This window comes from Hypomesus transpacificus, chromosome 14 (assembly GCF_021917145.1).
Source record: "Hypomesus transpacificus isolate Combined female chromosome 14, fHypTra1, whole genome shotgun sequence".
NCBI classification, from domain to species: domain Eukaryota; kingdom Metazoa; phylum Chordata; class Actinopteri; order Osmeriformes; family Osmeridae; genus Hypomesus; species Hypomesus transpacificus.
Window position 1 is genome coordinate 11,137,169 of NC_061073.1, and position 18,748 is coordinate 11,155,916.

Here is an 18,748-nt window from a genome sequence, read left to right on the forward strand (position 1 = left end):
ATATAACATAGCATGAAGAACACAGTCATCAGAAATATACCTGACATTTATTTACATGTATCTGCATCTGCATTCCAAAATAACAGTTACAAATATACTGTAAGTAAACTGATTTTTGCGCGGGCAGAAAAAAAGACCTCTTATTAAAATATTTGATTCAATAGAAATTATTTTCGTTTTGCTTTGAAAAATCTTAGCTTATATGTTTATATTATATATAAATATACATAAATATATCTGACATATCTATATCTGTATTACTTCTACACCCAAGCAGATGGCGCTATTGTTGAGCCAATGTCTCATAGCTTTAGATCCTGCCCAGCACTAACACCACACTCAAGAACAACAAATGACAACCAGATGAGTTTCCTGAAAGATTCACAGCATGAAAATCATTGTTGGAGAAATGTTGCCATGATGTTGTAAAGCTGGTGCTGCATACTGAGATGAGCTATCAAGAAACGGTGCTGACCTGGAACAATAACCTCCGCACGCATCGGTTCTCCCATCGGTTCTCCCTGAGTAGAGCTGGGAACCATGGACAGGGAGTAGGCAGGACTAGAACCACTTTAGCCTAACCACTACCTGTTTTCAACATTACATAATGTTCATCTTGATCATTCTCGTCATTTTCATCAAGAGCATCACAAATTTAATGATTGACTTACAAAAGTTGTTTGAAGCACAAGGTACAAATGATGACTTGGAAATCCTCTCGAATGTAATACAAGTCTTCAAAGCCAAATCAGGGAAAGAAAAAAAAACTAATATATGCTGAGACGTATCGTCCTTCAACATATCTGACAACAGGTTGAGCCATCCTGGCGTTCTCTGCGGTTGGGGTTAAGGTTAAGGTGTGTCCTAAGTTTAGGGTGTGTGTTAGGGGGAGATGTTGTCTTAGAGACAGAAGCTACTTCCTGGTTCAGAGAGGAGCTGAGGATCCGCCGTGGCCTGAAGAGAGGACCCCTGCCTGCCACTCAGATCCTAGATCGTCATTGTGCAGGCATCCCCACGGGCACCTATAGTGGGGTCCTTATGCCCTCCCCCCCCCCCCTGCGATACTGTCCTCCCCCATGAGAGAAGGGTCTCACCGGCCCAGCTTCAAGCCCTCATCTCGTCTCTGTAGCCATGACAACACACATGCCGACACATTGATTAAGATGCCTCTTATTCTCCCTCGCTGTCTCTCCGTCTCCCTCTCTGTCTGTTTCTGTCTCTCTCTTTTTCACTCCCCAGAAACTCGTCCTCCCTACATGACACCCTTCATTAAAACACCGAGAATGGAAACAGACCCTCCCCTTGTGCAACGTGTTGTAATGTATATCTATAATATATTTCTATACATTTATGAAAACAGACAAATGTTGAAAATATACAGTTATGATAAGAAAATGTTAAGATTCATTATGACCATGACAGATTGTGAGACACAAGCTCCTATGTAAACCCAGACTTCTGCCATCCAAGGGCACGGCACTGGATATGAAGATATCAAATAGACGTGAGAAGCACAGCAGGAAGTCGACTGTGTGGGTGTGGAAGGTGTCTGTGGTTGAGTTAAGAACATTGCAGTATCCACAGCAGACAGAACAGAGAGCCACGCAGTGGTCCTCTGCGAAACATGAAACCTGTTAGGCCCAGGGGAAACTCATTCTTTACCCGCTTTCCCCCCCTTTTTCTGTACCCTTTTTTTGTCTCCTGTCATAGAAGGACCGCGGCGACATTTCCTCTCTTTGTCTTCAATAGTAGAGTGGAGTCGTTTCTGTACGGCTGAACGGTGCTGCTGCGAGGCTCCAATTTTCTGTAAACGTTCTATAGTTAAATGAGAAGGGGTGGGGGGGGGGTTCTAGATGGTCTGTTAAGGGATGACTGTGTTGGAGGGGTCTAAGAAATATGTTCAAGGATGACTGTGTTGGGTTGGGGGCAGGTCTGGACTGGGACTGAAAAACAGCCCGGGACTTTGAAACTCAGACCAGCCCACGATTGTATATTATTATTATTATTATATATTTTTGTTTTCATTATGCCCCGACCGTTTGACTGGCCGTTCGGGAAATCTCCCAACTCTCCCGACTGCCAGTCCGACCCTGGGTGGGGAGCTCTAGAAAGAAGTTGGGTTCTAGAAAGTCTGTTCAGGGATGACTGTGTTGAAGGGATGGTCCCAGAATGTGGTGGTGATCCCAAAACCTGTAAGGAGAACAGAGAGAGGTCACACAGCGACACTGTGAGTGAGTATGCGGGTGTCAACACACGTCTGAAAAGGTGCGCTTGTCATGTGCGTTCACGTTTGTGTGCATGAGTGTGTTCCACTCGCCTGCTTGCTGGTGCTCAAAGTGGTGCTTGACGTGGTAGGCCTTGAGGCCGTACATGTAGGAGCCCCTGTGGGGCGAGCCGTAGTGCAGGTAGTAGTGGATCATGTCGTACACCACGTAGCCACACAGACCCCCCACAAACAGCGACACGCCCAGGCCCTCCGGCAGAGCCTGGCGCAGCAGCAGGTAGAAGCTGACGATCACCACCGACGCCAGGCCCGGGGGGAAGACCAGCCGAGAGCCATCGAAGGGAGACTGAGGGGAGGGAGAGAGGGGATGGGGGGGGGGGGGGGGGGGGGGGGGAAGAGGGAGGGATGAAGAGAGATGAAGGAAGGGAGGAACGGAGAGAGTTCAAGTTCAAGTTCAAGTCTTTTATTTGTCAGATGCACAGAACCACACAAGGTGAGACTGGGCACTGAAATTCTTAAGACAAGACAAGAGGGAGGGGCAGGTGTGCTGCTTCCAACGAAAGATTTTGCCTACCCACAAAAATAGTTGGCATACAGGTATGCAAGGGTGTCTATGAGTACGTGTATGTGTGTCCGTGAGTATGCATGCATTTTTTATTTTTTTTTTTACCTTTATTTTACCAGGAGAGTCCCATTGAGATTACAATCTCTCAAGGGAGACCTGGCCAAGACAGGCATGTGCATATGCGCGTGTGCGAGTGTGTTTGCATGCATGTGAGTGAGGGAGGGGGGCGTTTGTCTCACCTTATGGTGCTGGCCGTGCAGCAGGAAGTGGATGGTGATGAGGTAATAGTTGTGTGCAGGTGGACGCATGTGGAACACGAAGCGATGGATGCAGTACTCAATAAACGACCACATGAACATTCCCGCCACAAAGATGAAGGGAAAGCTGTACTTATGGACCAGGATGGAATGATCTGGCATGAGGCCACACACACAAACACACACACACAGACAGACAGAGGGTTGGCTTCTTCAACACGACCATGTAATGATAAGGATGATTATCTGAAATGTGTGTGTGTGTGTGTGTTCGTGTTACCTGTGTCCATAAACAGTCGTGTTGCTCCTTGAGCCAGGGTGGTGTAGCAATACCAGCTGAGATACAGAATGACTGGAACCCACACTATTGGTACCATATACCTACACACACACACACACACATGCACACACATGCACACACACACACACATGTAACTGAATGACAGAACAATGGTACATAGAATAATAATCACTGGGTGTATCCATTTCTATGGGCGTGAACATGTGTTTGCGTGTGTATGCGTTTGTGTGCGTGCAAAAGTGCATGTCTCACCAGGAGGTCTTGGTGCTGGCCTCTAGGAACTCGTTCCCAAAGAGTCTGATTGGCCGGTCCACAGGCTGGTGGACCCAGGTGTCATATTTTTCCCCCAGGTAGCCCACCTGCCAGGCCAGGGGCTTGCGCCAGTCCACCAGGTCCTGGAGGGCAGGGGGGGGGGGGGTGGGGGGTAGATCTGGTAGGTCAGGGAACTGTTTGACGTAACCATAACATCACACAGCTCCACAAATGGACTCTGACACACAGAACCTGGTGGCTGGTGCCGTGTAATCTTTGAACAGCTAATGTAAGCATGAGCGATGACAGCCATAAATCGCCCAAATCAATCATTACACAGAGCCGACACGCACATACATACATAATCACATCCATGTGCGTATGTACATTGTTAAAAGGGTCAGTTTGAAGTGATCTCGGTCAACCCACACCTTCCCTTCAGGTCTACATGGTGCGGCTCACGTAAGAGCTTGGGAGTTTCGCAACGCCAGTGAATGGCTGGGTGTGGTAGCTCACACACTCGTGTTAACGACACCCATGTGACAGGTGACACCGCACAGGTAGGTGTGGCCCTCGTGCACAGTTACGGCGGCCCTGCCGTCTCCGTCCAGCAAGGGGCAGTGGAGAGACAGGCAGGTGGGTGGGTGTGTGTTGTTCTTCAGCTGCTCAGATTTTTACACACAGCGTTAATGGGTGATTGGATCTCTGGATGAGAGGGTTACTCAACTTTCCAGTCACCTGACCCTGAATCACATGACCCTATTACCCTCTTCACTCAGTTGGCATGTTGACTCAGAGGAGGAGGAATGCAAAAGCCTGCGTACCCATCTCGGGGTGGAGGGGAGGAGTGTGTGTGTGTGTGGGGGGGGGCAGTTATCATATGTTATCCTGTGGGTTGTATGTTTGCCTGTGTCCTATAGTTAAACAATCCAAGTTTTGTTTAGATAAAGGGGAGGGATGAGTGGAGATTGTCAGTTGGAAATAATGTCTGAGTGTCAAAAGAAAAGCGAGTCTTTGGATAAAGGTGCTTAACACAGTGTTAAACATGTCACATAAACACACACACACACACACTTGGACCTTGAGTAAAAGGACAGGTCTGATTGGATTGAATAACATGCCTGGAAACTGACCTATCTGTTTGTAAGAACCAAGGCATCTGTCTGTCCTCCCCTCTACCTGTCTCTCCTCTCCTCCACCTATTTGTCCTCTCCACCTGTCTGCCCTCCCCTCTACCTGTCTGTCTCCTGTCACTATTTTGAAGCATTGACCAAACCAGAATCTCTTCGTCCACGAAACACATCCTATTTTCTCACCCCTCTTCTCACCCCTTCTCTCTCTCCTCCATGTCAACCTTGTGGTATATGCACAACTGGGTGAATGACCTACAAATCAATTACCCTCTCCCCCCTCCTTCTCTCTCTCTCTCTCTCTCTCTCTCTCTCTCTCTCTCTCTCTCTCTCTCGCTCACACACACACACTCTCCTCTTCTGGTCAATAATTCTCTTTCTCCCTTTCGTCTTTTCAACTTGTCAGCTCGCTTTTTCGTTTTCACACATTTCCTCCCCCTTTGGATCTCTCTTTCCGAGACCCTCTCTCTCTCTCTCTTCCCTCTGGCCTCCCTCTCTCGTCCCTCCCTGGGTGTCTTCCCCGTTCTCACCGTGTCCAGGTCCACTTGGCTGCATTTGCTGAGAGGGGACAGTTCTTCCTTCTGGGCCGTGTGATCTGGGGCCTTTCTCCTCGCTCTCACCGTCTGCACAACACAGGAGAAACACAGAACACAGAAGAACGTCAGGGTCGGCCACACACAGTGTCGCTCTCTACAGAACACGGGCGGACACAGGAGAACGCTAGAGAGAGACATTCAGAACGCTGGAGAACACGGGGAGAAAAATTGCTTCTGTCATCTGGTTTGACTGGTTATGTGCCAACACTCTCACAACCACCCTGAAACCTACCACGCCTAAATATAGCTCAGAGGTGAACCACATTCAACTATTTGAATGAAGCAAAGTGGGGTGGATCCACTGGATCCATTGGATCCGGACAGTCACAAGGCCCAGGAATGGTTCCATGTCCCCAGTGTTGTCCAGTGTTGACTGTGTGAGTCAGAGAGCCCACATGGCTTATCAGATGGGACCTTTGCTCTGTGTAGCGAGGTGGTCTACACAACATGATAACCACACAACAGTGCATGCTGGTCCTGCTTCTTCCTGGGGACCTGGCGATCTCGCTGGACTTCAATCAGAACGCTTCCCAGTGCAATGTTGAAGGCATGGAATAACCTGGTGCATGAGGAAAACCTGGCTACTTCTGTATTCTCTGAATACACTTGGGGCGAGTTGGAGAGGAGGGTTAGGGTTAGGTTTTGAAAAAAGAACTTGTATTGCAAGTATTGCACTGGCACAGGAGGCCTAATAAAAACCTCCTTAGAATCTAACATTTACCTCCAAAGGAGACAAACAAGACAAAACAAAACAATACAAAGTCAAGAAAACATAAAAAGGTGGGGAGGGGGGGGAAGAAGGGGGGGGGGGGCTTAGGTTTAGACCAGGGTGGGAGGGGCCAGAGGTTGGAGTTAGGTTTAGTGCCAACCCTAACCCAGTGGGTTAGGGTTAGGGTCAGGGGCCGGTTGGGGCTATGGTCCATAATCACCCCAACTTAAGTTTAGGCAAAAGTAGGGGGAACCCAAAAATGAGAGGTTAAGTGGTGAGAGGATTAGGGTTGGTGGGTTAGGGTTAGCGTTGGAGCTTGTTGAAAGGGTTAGGGTTGAAGGGTTAGGGTTGGAGCTTGGTGAGAGTCAAATATTAGCTTGCTCCTTTTTCTCACATTGACCAAGCCTGACAGACAGTAAATCTCCCAACCCAGTTTACAACTTCCAGAGAAGGGTCTAATAGTGCCTGGGTATCAGAGGCATGGCTGACGGGACGTCCAGCATACTGCTGTTGGTTGACTGTGCCAATTCCAGTCACATTGATGCTCTCTCTCTCTCTCTCTCTCTCTCTCCTCTCTCTCTCTCTCTCTCTCTCTCTCTCTCTCTCTCTCCTCTCTCTCTCTCCTCTCTCTCTCTCTCTCTCTCTCTCTCTCTCTCTCTCTCCTCTCTCTCTCTCTCTCTCTCTCTCATGACTCTCATGTTGAGCAAACCTGCACCCTGGTGCTGCCCTGACAGCCAGCCAGCTGCGTATTCTCCAAGGATGACGCAGGGGAAACAAACAGGTGTAGATATAGCTACTCTTCTAGTTACTATTAACTAAGTAGCCTTCCTGCGACATAATGAGCTGCTTCACACCATCAATACATCAGGACCCAGGGTTGGGATGGAGGAACAGTGAGATACAGAGCTCATAAACACATGACCCATGACAGGCTACATATAGAGGAAATGAAACATAGTGGGTGGAAGCTGGGGCAGTCCCGGTGTTATGGGCGGGCTTTAAGCGAGCTGTGCCCACCCTGGACAGACTAGCCCTTTTTTTACTGAAGAACCGATGCTGAGAGACAAACACCCTCAAAAACACCGCAAAAATGTAACTTTAATACTTGTGATTAAGATGCTTAATGATTGCCAAGGCCTCCGTTTTTCTCCCTGTTTTTATTTCGTATCGCAATGTTGTTCATGATTTAGGCTAATGCAATTAGCCCTCTTTTTATACGCTGTATAGGCCTATGCCTATGGTGGTTATGCGCAATAGTTGTCCACGCATCTGTTTCAATACGAAATGTGTTATGTTTATACCGTTAGATAAATTCAAAGTTCACTTGGGAGGTAATTGAGCTTGATGTTATACCACACGATTTAGGCTGTTTCTAAGTTGATGCTTTTGCGGTTCAAGAGGACTAACCCTCCTCTTTTTATTTTCTGTATGAGCCAATTCTGCGCAATGGTAGGCTAATGTCCATGACTTACCTGTTTCAATACCAAATCAAATCTGTTATACATGCAAACCTGTATGAAGTCATTCAATGCCCATTCGGAAGATGATTAAGATCATCTTAATGTTGATCATGATGAGATTTATTTCATTTGTGCCCCCCAAAAAACCATGGCATGCCCGTCCGTGAATTTAATGTCTGGTGCCGGGTCTGGGCTGGTGGCTGGAGGCTGAGGGCTTAAGGCTAGGGGCTGGAGGCTGGGGTCTGGAGGCTGGGGTCTGGAGGCTGGATGTTGGGGGCTGGATGCTGAGGGGATGGATGTTGGGGGGCTTGAGGCAGGGGGCTGGATACTTGGGGTTGGAGGCTGTGGTCTTACTAGACTGCGTAAGAGGAGCCAGGTAGTCGGGGTGTGGACCTAGCTTCTCTTCTCTTTCAGAACCTTCACCCCAGAACAGGAGAGCTGAGCTGTGGTGGTTACTGATACCTGGTTATGATGCAGAGTCACACACCTGCCTTCCATTGAGACACTTCGGTAAGTCTCACCATGACAACAGGTCTCTAGGAACTAGGGGGCAGGAGGACTATAAGCTACTTCTTACTTACTGTCTTTTTGTTTCTCTCTCTATCTTCATCCCTCCCCCTTCATCCCTCCATCTCTCGCTGTTCCCCTCTCTTCCTACCTCCCTCTTTCCTCCACGCCACCTCAAGGACTGGCGTTGGGTATTTGAAACTTGTATGAAAGGAGCATGTGGAATGCGTGTGACGGTGACAGAGGTCACCTGGTCGTCATTCAGGTATTGTTCGAGCCTGAGGTCATGTGTGCATTTTACACGACCTTGACCACGATGCTTTTCACATCCCCATTGTCAACCTTTCACTCAGTGACAGGCCAGGCCACTTTTGCAGGGCCCACATTCCTCCCCCTGCCTTCCCGTTAGTTAGGAGCCCTGAGAGGAACAGCCACACTGGTTCCATATAGCGTGTGTAAGAGAGAGAGAGAGAGAGAGAGACAGAGAGAGAGATAGAGAGAGAGAGAGAGATAGAGAGAGAGGGAGAGAGAGAGAGAGAGAGAGAGAGAGAGAGAGAGAGAGAGAGGGAGGGAGAGAGAGAGAGAGAGAGAGAGAGAGAGAGAGAGAGAGAGAGGAGAGAGAGAGAGAGAGAGGGAGAGAGAGAGAGAGAGAGAGAGAGAGAGAGAGAGAGAGAGAGAGGAGAGAGAGAGAGAGAGAGAGAGAGAGAGAGAGAGAGAAAGGGAGAGAAAGGGAGAAAAAGAGAGAGAGGGAGAGAGAGAGAGAGAGAGAGAGAGAGAGAGAGAGAGAGAGAGAGAGAGAGAGAGAGGAGAGAGAGAGAGAGAGAGAGAGAGAGAGAGAGAGAGAGAGAGAGAGAGAAAGAGAAGCAGGCCTGTGTTGACAGGGCGAGGAGATTAGATGGGTCATGGACAGACACTCTGAGACATTGTCTCAAAACTACTTTTGTTTGAGAGAAGTGGTGGAGGAGGAGGAGGAGGAGGAGGAGAAGAGGGGAACGAGGGGGTAAACAAATGAGAGATAGAAAAGAAACAAGAAGAGCCTGGTCCAGCTGGTACGTTCAAAACAAAGCAAGCATGAACGGAGAGGAGAGGAGAGATCGACCTCAAACAATGACTCTGACTGAAACAATACTACTATCTGAACTCAACTGCATCTCTGCAAGCCTTGGATCCTCTACAGTTAAGGGTTAGGGTTAGCTAATCAGCTCAAGGACAAAAGACAACAACACCCATCAATTGGCATCCAGCTATCAACCCCGTTTACTGCTGTGAGTATATAGCACTGTGCATAAGGTCCAGGCTATCACTGCCCTATGAAACAGCAAATCACAGCCTTCAACAGACTCATCAGCACATGCCCCTCCTCTTACCAGTCAACAGCCCTCAGCACAAGAGAGGGGAGGGGCAAGGGAGAGGGGGGAGGAAAATAGGGGGGGCGGGGGGTGGACGAGGGGAAGTGGGGATGGGGAGTGGGGAGGGGGAGTGGAGGGGGTGGGGTGCGTTTTCCAGGTGATATGCAAACGTCCCGCGTTTGTTCGTGAACCTCTGGTACGGTAGTCATGGTAACTTAGTGTATCTGGGTCCAGAGAGACATTGATTGTGCTCATCCAGACAGGGCCCTGGAGGAAGGTCATGTGACCCGGTGTGGTTAATGGTTGATAGCTAGCATACCTGGGCTAAGGTACACCGTGAGGCTGAGAGTGTGACTGAGATAACAAACTACCTGCCAGCTCTCATCACACACACACACACACACACACACATAAGCACTGTGGGAATATGTGCAATCCGAGACACCCACATAAAATATGACCTGGGTTAAAATTATTTTAATGTATTTCCCTCTCTCACACACACACACGCACACATACACACAAATAGACACACACCACAGCTCCTACCACCATAAACATATGATTCATTTGTTGAACCACCGACCTGGGAATGGACACACACATGCATGCACAGCAGCCAATAAAGAAACTGGAGCTATTTGTTGGGTCCATTGGCTGTGGTGATTATTTCATTAGTAATATTACAGTATAAACAGTCCCTTGGAGCGAGTGTATTATTCAAGGAGAGAAAAAAAACAGACACACCTGTCACGGAGAACACTACATTGAAATGTTAGCTATCTAACGTCAGCAAAGTTAGCAAACACTCCAACTCGATTAAAAGGCCATTTAGACTCACTCAACTGCTCCCCCAATATTTTGTTGTACGTGTCATCGGCTGAAATGGACTGAGTGCAAGACGTTGGCTAATAACACACACACCTGGTTTAAAACTGTGTTTGAGAGAAACTACCCATCTGCGCTGATTGTTTGAACATTGATTCCTAAACCTGTATTTACACTTCCACCCTCTGCTCTGTTCACTGAGGAGGATGGAGAGAGATGAAGAGTGTGTAGATGTGTGGGTGCGTGGGTGAGTGTGTGTTACAGTGCGTGTGTGTGTTTTGTAGTAAGTTCATCATCTCCAACCAGTTAAACCTGACCCAACGTTTACTCTGGATATTGACCCCCGACACTGGCTTTCACTCGTTTGCTCTCTCTCTGTCTCTCTGTCTCTCTGTCTCTCTGTCTCTCTGTCTCTCTGGTCTCTCTGTCTCTCTGTCTCTCTGTCTCTCTGTCTCTCGTCCCTGTCTCTCTGTCACTGTGGCAGTGAAGGGATGCCACACTGTACACGCTGAAAGGATTGTGTGTGTTTTTGCGTGGCATGTGGCATCACAGATGTGGTATTGGATGAGCAGACACTGCGCCAGTGACTTGTAGGTAGATGTCGGTTTCTGTCTGAAGGAAGGCTCGGCTACTCATTCACAGTCGTCGTGTGTGTGTGTGTATGTGTCCCCACAAACACATACACACACCATCCCCACACACACATACACTCACACACACACAGATGTCCTCCCCAACACACATTAGGTTGTAACACACAGCCGGCTAATTCCCTTTCAGAGGGTGTATAATGTCAGTGGCTGTAAGAGTAAGGACTTGTTGGCGAGGATGTTCAATCGGTGACAGAGAAAACACTTAACAACTATCAATAAAAAGGATTGACCAGATGTTTGCAGAAGTTGCAGGCCAGGAATCATTGGTCCATCCGTGCCAAGCGCTTGGTGGTTGAATGAATGAAGTGGGTAGGTTACAGAGGGATTTATATATACTGGAGTGAACATGTCCAAAAACAGTTACTGTAGAATACTCCTATGAATCAGAATCAGAATCAGAATTCGGTTTATTCGCCATGTATATTATACAAACACAGAATTTACTGTGGCAGGGAGGTGCAAAACACTAAACATATACGAATCTTACAGTTTTTCTCAATTGGTTTGGCTCATTTCACAAAACAGAAATGACATTCTCAAAACAACACGTGCAAACCTCCAAACCGCTGGGCACTTGTTCACAACAGATTGGAATTGTTCATTCCTTTAATCAAATTGCAATTGTATTAGCACATCCTTGTAAATGACAAGTGCAATTGCCTAAAGTTTGCACACATTTCAAATGATTTTGCACATCTTTGAAATGGTTAGGTATAATTGCCTTCAATTAGGCTAACTATCAATTGAAAATATCTTGCTGGTCTAAACTGACTGTTATTTCTCAGTCAAGTGGTTGGCCCATACGATACCCAGACACTCCTGGTGTCCTGGACTGCCTGCACTCCGATCTTATCCCTCTACATGAGAGGGGTTTGGTAGGGCCCTCACTTTCTTACATTTGTCATTGTGTGGGACAATGTAAGCTTCCACCGTCACCCGCTCATCAGGATTCACTGCCCATCAAAGAATGCTAATGGTGCTCATATCACCTAACTCCCCATTCCTTAAACCTATCCAGGAGGTTTTTTCTGCATGTAGGTGGAGGGTTTATGAGCATCGGGCTCAAAACCAGAGGTCCCTGCTCCAGGCAATGGATGCTGCTTGTGATGATGTCCACAGCAGATCAGTGTAGGGGATTGTTGCGGCATGAACAACAATTCTTCCCCTGTTGCATCGTAAGGGAGAACATCAGATGTGATGTCAATGAAATCTGTGGCCAGACAGACAGTGAGGACGACAACTAGTGAAACTCCAGCTTTGCTTTACTTTCTTACTGTATGTGTTTCCTTCTTGCTATGAAATGCACCCTCTGCAACTTTGACTAGGAGGGGGTCACTTGCCTGAAACTTACTGTGGTTACTCATACTACTAGTGTAGGTTATACATAATGTTAGTTTTGATGTGCTTATTGTATGAAAGTATATTGTGCTGTACACATTTCCTGTAACAGTAACCATGATGTATGGCAATTACAGTAACAATTTCCATGGCAGTGTAAGTGCAATATGTGATGTGAAACCTTGTAGGTTACTCTTGAATTACTGTAATCTTTTTTCTGTTTGATGCACATTTACATTTTACATGTATTCATTTAGCAGACGCTTTTATCCAAAGCGACTTCCAAGCTGTCTGCTTTACAAAAGAGCATAGGTCAATGATCCTAAACAACGAGATAGCCACAAAAACATTGTGGTTAGCCAAAACATGAATCATACATTACAGTATTGTTGCTTGCTTTTCTACAGGTGCACTCTTGCACTTTTGAGGTTCATGTTGTTTAGTTGTAACTTGTTGGCTACATGCTCTTATGGTTCTTCTCTTTGGCACTTACTGTATTTGGGTTTTTCACAATGTATGCTTCATGTTTTGGCTACCCGAAATGTTTGGGGCTATCGCGTTGTTACTGTATGATCAGTGACCTATGCACTCTTGTAAAGCTCTCTTGGAAGTCGCTTTGGATGAAAGCATCTGCTAAATGAATAAATTTACACTGTAAATGCAGATTGAGACACATTGTATTCTGGAAAGAAAACATCTACTACAGTAACTGTAGCACAGTGCACATGAGGGATATTTCTAAGGTCCACTGCCATACTGACAAAACATCTAAACATTTTGACCTGCAGTGTTTACACAATGCCAAAGGGACTTTTCATTTTGGGGGCACTGACTATTTGTATGAGAGAAGGATTTAGTTTTGACTGATAAGTTGTCTGTTTTAGGAAAGAGATGACCCTTTGCAGGTGTTCCATGGTGTTTTGCTGAACCATCTGGGTTATTTTGGCAAATGTATTTAAAGGTTTGAGAATGTTCAATTTTTTTTCGAGCGATGAGCCAAAGCAATCGAGAAGGAACTTTTCATTTTGAGGGCACTGACTATTTATATGAGAAAATGATTTGGTTTTGAAGCATGAGTTAACTGTTTTTGGTGAGATATGACCTTTTGAAGGTGATCTATGTAGTTGTGCTGAACCATATAGGCTATTTTGCTAAATGCACGTGGAGCTTTGAGAATGTCATTTCTGTTTCAAGAATTGAGCCAAAGCAATCGAGAAAAACTGTAAATTAAGTGAAAGTACAAAAGGTTAACTATTTCTAAGAACTAAACAATCTAAGAATACAACAATTTAAATATTAAATTATATATATAAAAATATGAATAAGCAGCGTGAGTGGTCAACATAATGCAATCGGATACTGAGATAAGGTGGCCTTATGCATACTGTAATTGCCATTAGATGGACTTATAATAATTAAATAAGTGAATGAATGTCAATGGGAGTCCTTGGCAAAGCATGGCGTAATCATGTTTCTATCCTTCAAAGGGAATACACGACGATATCGTAACTAAGCACAGTCCTGCTAGCTACTGTCTACTAGCTGTCTAAAGAGGCCTCAAGCCATACAGACAGAGTGGTGTGATGTTCACCGAGTGAGAGGAGAAAGAGAGAAAGGTCCTCGCTCACTGATAAACTCGTCCTATCAGGACTGATGCCGTGGCCTCAGTCTGTCCTGTGGAGGCCCCACATACGTGTTCCAGCATGTCTTTATCAATGACGGCCAAAGTGTAGTGTGCTATTGTGTCATGTACCTGTACTGTTCCCCTTAGAGAAAGTAGGAGGGATAAGAAAGATATCTTATCTTCCCGGCTTTGTTCTTTGTGCCCTTTCTTACATACATTCCTCTCTGTTGGCCTCTTGTTCTCTCTCTCACCATCCCTCCCTTTCTCCCTCCCTCTCTTCATCTCTCTCTCTCTGACAGACTTAAGGATCCCCAATGGACATACGCACCACCAAATCTGGGGACTTCCCAGCCTGGCAAATCCGATCCTCCTGAATCTTTCAGTCGTCTGTTCAGCTGATGTTACCTGTAGCCCTTTCGAGTCTGCTGTGCTTTCGAGTCGCCCCTAGCCCCTCCCTCTCCTGTCTGTCGTTCCTCCTCTTCATTTCTTCCCTCCGTCCCTCCGTCCCTCCATCCCTTCATCCCAGTCTGTCCTCCTCAGAGAGCGAGGACCAGTTGCAGGGGCTGTGTTTACCCAAGCGCTTTAATCAATCTACCCGCACAAACATACGCTCCCGCTGTCCCCTCTGAGAAACAAAACACTACCGTCCCTCTCCTCTTTCCCCTCCGCCTCTTCTCCCCTCCATCCCTCTCCTCCCTCCCATCCGCTATCCCTCCTCCTCTCCTCCCTCCCTCTGCCTCTCCTCGCTCCTTCCCCCTCTCCTCCCGCCACCCTCCCCTCCTCCAGGCGTAACCCTTCCCTACCTGGGAGAGAAGCTCAGACACATGGGAGGACAGACACTAATTAAGGATTTTGACGACCGCCTCCGTGGCAACCGGGGGGTCAACAAACCAGACAATCAGCGGCAAGCATGAGGATGCGGTTAGAAATGAGACCCAACCCCTGCCTCGCACCATGACCTTTGAGAGAAGAAAGAGAGTGTTTTGACGCTCCGCGTCATTTTCACACATACACACACTCCCTCTAAAGCCTAAGGTTTGTTTCTCCCTCAGGATCGGCTGATGATGAAAGACAATGAGGCCTTTGAGAGAGGGAGGGAGAGAGAGAGAGAGAGAGAGAGAGAGAGAGAGAGAGAGAGAGAGAGAGGAAGGAAGGAGAGCAAAGAAGCATTCCAGAGAGGCACAAGCCCAATGACCTGCCCTCACATTCTGCCCACAGAAGGTTACCACAGACATAAGGCCCTCTCTTTTCCTCTCCACAAGTCACCTCCACTGTCCTCTATGGCTCTTTTTACTGAGTGACACACACATGGACACTCTAATTGTATTCTATAAAGTCTGCATAACCCGGTCCTCTTCATAGTAGTAGGTGAGAGTGGATGAATTGCGTGGAGAGGGAGAGCGAGAGGGAAAGGAGAGATGTGTCATAGAGACACAGAAAGAGATTATTTGCTATGTTGCCAAACCTATTTCCATAGCAGCCTTTTTGGGCTGTGGCTCTCAGGTGTGTGTGCGTACGTGCATGTGTGTGTTTGTGTCTGTGTGTGTGTGTGTGTGTGTGTTTGTAAAGGGACTACCTGCCTCAGAGCTCAGGTTTGTGTGTGTGTGTGCAGGTGGGTATCTACAGTACTCCTAATAACAGCAGAACGCTGCAAACAATGGTGCACCTAGTGAGCAGTGATTACCTTACAGCCACTCCTCCAGGTCAAACATGAATGTTGACCTACAGCAACAGACACAAAGCCACTACAGCATGCCTCTGACACCCCTGAGGCCAGCAGCCTTCCTCTCAATAAAGGCCAGCCTCACTCTCGGATTGAACCATTAACCATCTTCCGTCAATTTCAGTCAGTTTGAATTCAAGACTGCATGTTTTAAGGAAGGAAGCTTAGCGCCAGTTCAGCCAGCAAGACAGAAGTCTGCCTTACAACCCTTCTATCTCACTGCCCACCTCCCACATGAGCACCGTGATATCATCTCTGTAAAAAAAACATCACTTCACTCATTCACTGGTCTCGGGTGTGGAGAGTTTGGAATCTTTTTTGAACTGGATTGACAGTGTATCATCACACGCTTCCAGTTTCATAACTCAGGTCACGTGGCGCCTCAGCCACCTGATGCGTTGCCTCAGAAACAGTTGTTCACTGCAATACCGTGAGTTTACCATTCCTGCTGTTGTGGGTGGAGCCATCCGTATCTGCTGGAGCCATCACTGTCACATTTTACACCTCATTTCTTCCTCTCAAACTATCACATGATCCTGTCACTGTTCTCTCTCGTGATAACTCCACAAGCGCTCACCCGTCTCCCTCCCTCCTCTCTCATTCCTGTCTCTCTCTCCCTGCGCCCTTTTCTCTCGCCTCCGCCATCTCTCCATCCCCTCTCGCGCCTCTCCCTCTTTCCTCTCTCACCCCTTCCTCTGCCTCCTTCGTCTTTCACCCCCCCCCCCCCTCACCCCTTATCTCCCCCTCTACCTCCGTTACACATACACAGCACATCTTCCCTGCTTCTACAAACAGGAGTAATGGAGAAACGCTCACCAGACCAGTGGAACCAGTCAGGCTGTCTTCCTCTGTTAAACTGCAGGTAGTTGTCTCTGTGTGTGTGTGTGTGTGTGTGTGTGTGTGTGTGTGTGTGTGTGTGTGTGTGTGTGTGTGTGTGTGTGTGTGTGTGTGTGTGTGTGTGTGTGTGTGTGTGTGTGTGGGTGTGTGTGTGTGTGTGTGGAGGAGAGTTCAGCAGGGCCAGTCCTCACTGATGTCTCACTGACACCACAGATGGTTGGTAAGAACGGAAGTCAACAAGCAGTACGTTTGGGTCATGATTCAACTCAATCCAGGCAACAAACCCCACGTTTGGCCCGCGCTGGACAGCGAGGCAATTGGAACACATCTTCGGATGGTTTCTCTCAGGGGCCAGGGAACCGAGTCATCCCAGAAGAAAGAGAGGGAGACAGCATGGAGGTAATAGAGGGAGGAAGAAGGGAGGAGAGACGGTGAGTGAGTGAGTGAGTGAGTGAGTGAGTGAGTGAGTGAGGAGAAAGTGGGGGCAGAGAGTGACAGAGGTAGAGAGTGTGAGAGAGAAAGAGAGAGAGGATCACAGACTGTGCCACAGTATCAAGACAACCGACACACTGCTGGACCAAACGCACACACCAGACAGAAGCACCTAACACTTCTGACTCAGCTGATGGCAGGGAGAGAGAAGCTCGAAGAAGGGATGGCCGTGTCACAGCCTCAATGGACCGTACAAGGACAGCGAGAGGAGGGAAGGTGCATAAGGTTGAATAACTTAGGAGTTTAACTCAAGTCGACAAGCCAGAGGCCTTCTCGCAATCCCATTTATGACCGCCACAAATAGAAACAACCGGGTGTTCAAAAGTCCGGTACTGACAATAAAGCATATCAGTGTTATAAACCATGCATGGCAGGGTGAGGCCAGACCATAAAGACAGCTTAGTCATCGTAGTCAGGCCAGCACTGCTGTCCATTCCTTTGTTTACATGTCTGCTTTCATGGTACCATATCCCACCTTTAATACATTAAAACAACAATGATAGGAATGATATGCACTGATAATATTTATGATACACTGAACTGCATCTGTGTGCATGGTAACATTTGTGAGGAGGTCGTTATGGATTCCAGTTTCTCTGCAGTCTCACCAAATGGAAATGTTTTTGAGACACCATGACCACACTTACATGGAAATATCGACTTTGTTATTTGGAGATTTGCACAAACGTGACACTCTTGTCAATCTGGACCAATACCTATATCTATAGTATGAGGGTCACACTCAATATCAATAACCTACAACCACCTAGTTTAAATCTACAGCTGACCCCAACTATGAGCCTCCGTGAGAAGTAGGAATGACCCTACCCCTGGACTCTACCCCTGAAACTAACCCTATCCCTGGACCCTACTCCTGAAACCAGGGTGCGAATTATAAGGGGGGGGGGGGGGGGGGGGGGGGGGGGGGGTTGGGGGCGTGTGACTCTATCAATTAAGACTTGGACCCCCCCAAAAGAGGTAAAAACAACAGGTTGGGGTGGGTCGATAGACGCCCTGGAGAAGAAGTTGACCCCCCCCGATTGTCTTTGTATAATTCGCACTCTGCCTGAAACCAACCCTGGACCCTACCCCTGAAACTAACCCTGGACCCTGCTGACGAAACTATCCCTGGACACTAACCCAGAAACCAACCATAACCCTGGACACTAACCAAAATCTGAGTCAAATCTTCATTTTGTTTACAGTCAGCACACAAGAATTACACTTGAGCTCAGGTTGCTCCGCCACCATTAATAATGGCTGGATCACACAGACCAGCCCAACCAGTTGTGTGTTACCAGAGGACACACACACACTCACACACACAGATATATAGGCTATATTACATACACACCAAAATAACTAATAGGCCCAAAGAGGTATAAATCATAGAGACCTAGCAAGTTATAATAAGTTATAATCACCATGAAACATGGCAGTAGGCCTATGTGTGACAAGTGTTTTGAATAATATTGATAATATTTTTAATTTTTAATTTAAGTGCATTTATAACGGCCCATGCCTCTTAGATCAGTAGGCTACTATAGTTCTTACTGAGTTGGCTTTTAGAGAAAAAAAACCATCTCAGCCTTCCAAAGTGTGCTACTTTATTGAACAGGTTTACCGAGCCTATGTAAAACACACACGTCTAAACAGTCAGATTTTCGCTGAAACAAACCAGAAACTTTGTCTGTAGGTTTCCACAGTCATTAAATAAGGATATCAGAAGCAGCAGAATACATATAATTCATTTAGTCTAATACTTAAGATCTCAACCAGACAAGTAGACGAGTTTAAGGAAGATGTTGCAGAAAGATACACATCTTTCTTGCAGTCTACACACGAAAACGCCAGTTCCTTTAAATGGAGGAAGGATGACTTATGCGCCTCCTTCAAAGAAACA

General features: G+C 47.0%; 1 protein-coding gene across 1 annotated transcript in view; it reads right to left on the reverse strand.

Annotated features, from left to right (window-relative positions):
- Window positions 1-28: 28 nt before the first annotated feature.
- Window positions 29-18,748, reverse strand: part of fa2h (fatty acid 2-hydroxylase) — a 27,351-nt gene continuing 8,631 nt past the window's right edge. Inside the window, exons 2-7 of the mRNA XM_047034349.1 lie at window positions 5,260-5,352; window positions 3,600-3,742; window positions 3,327-3,427; window positions 3,029-3,201; window positions 2,318-2,570; window positions 29-2,190 (exon numbers count right to left, since the gene is read on the reverse strand). Coding sequence (XP_046890305.1) covers window positions 2,123-2,190; window positions 2,318-2,570; window positions 3,029-3,201; window positions 3,327-3,427; window positions 3,600-3,742; window positions 5,260-5,352 — 831 coding nt within the window. The 3' untranslated portion in view covers window positions 29-2,122. The remainder of the gene's footprint in view (window positions 2,191-2,317; window positions 2,571-3,028; window positions 3,202-3,326; window positions 3,428-3,599; window positions 3,743-5,259; window positions 5,353-18,748) is intronic.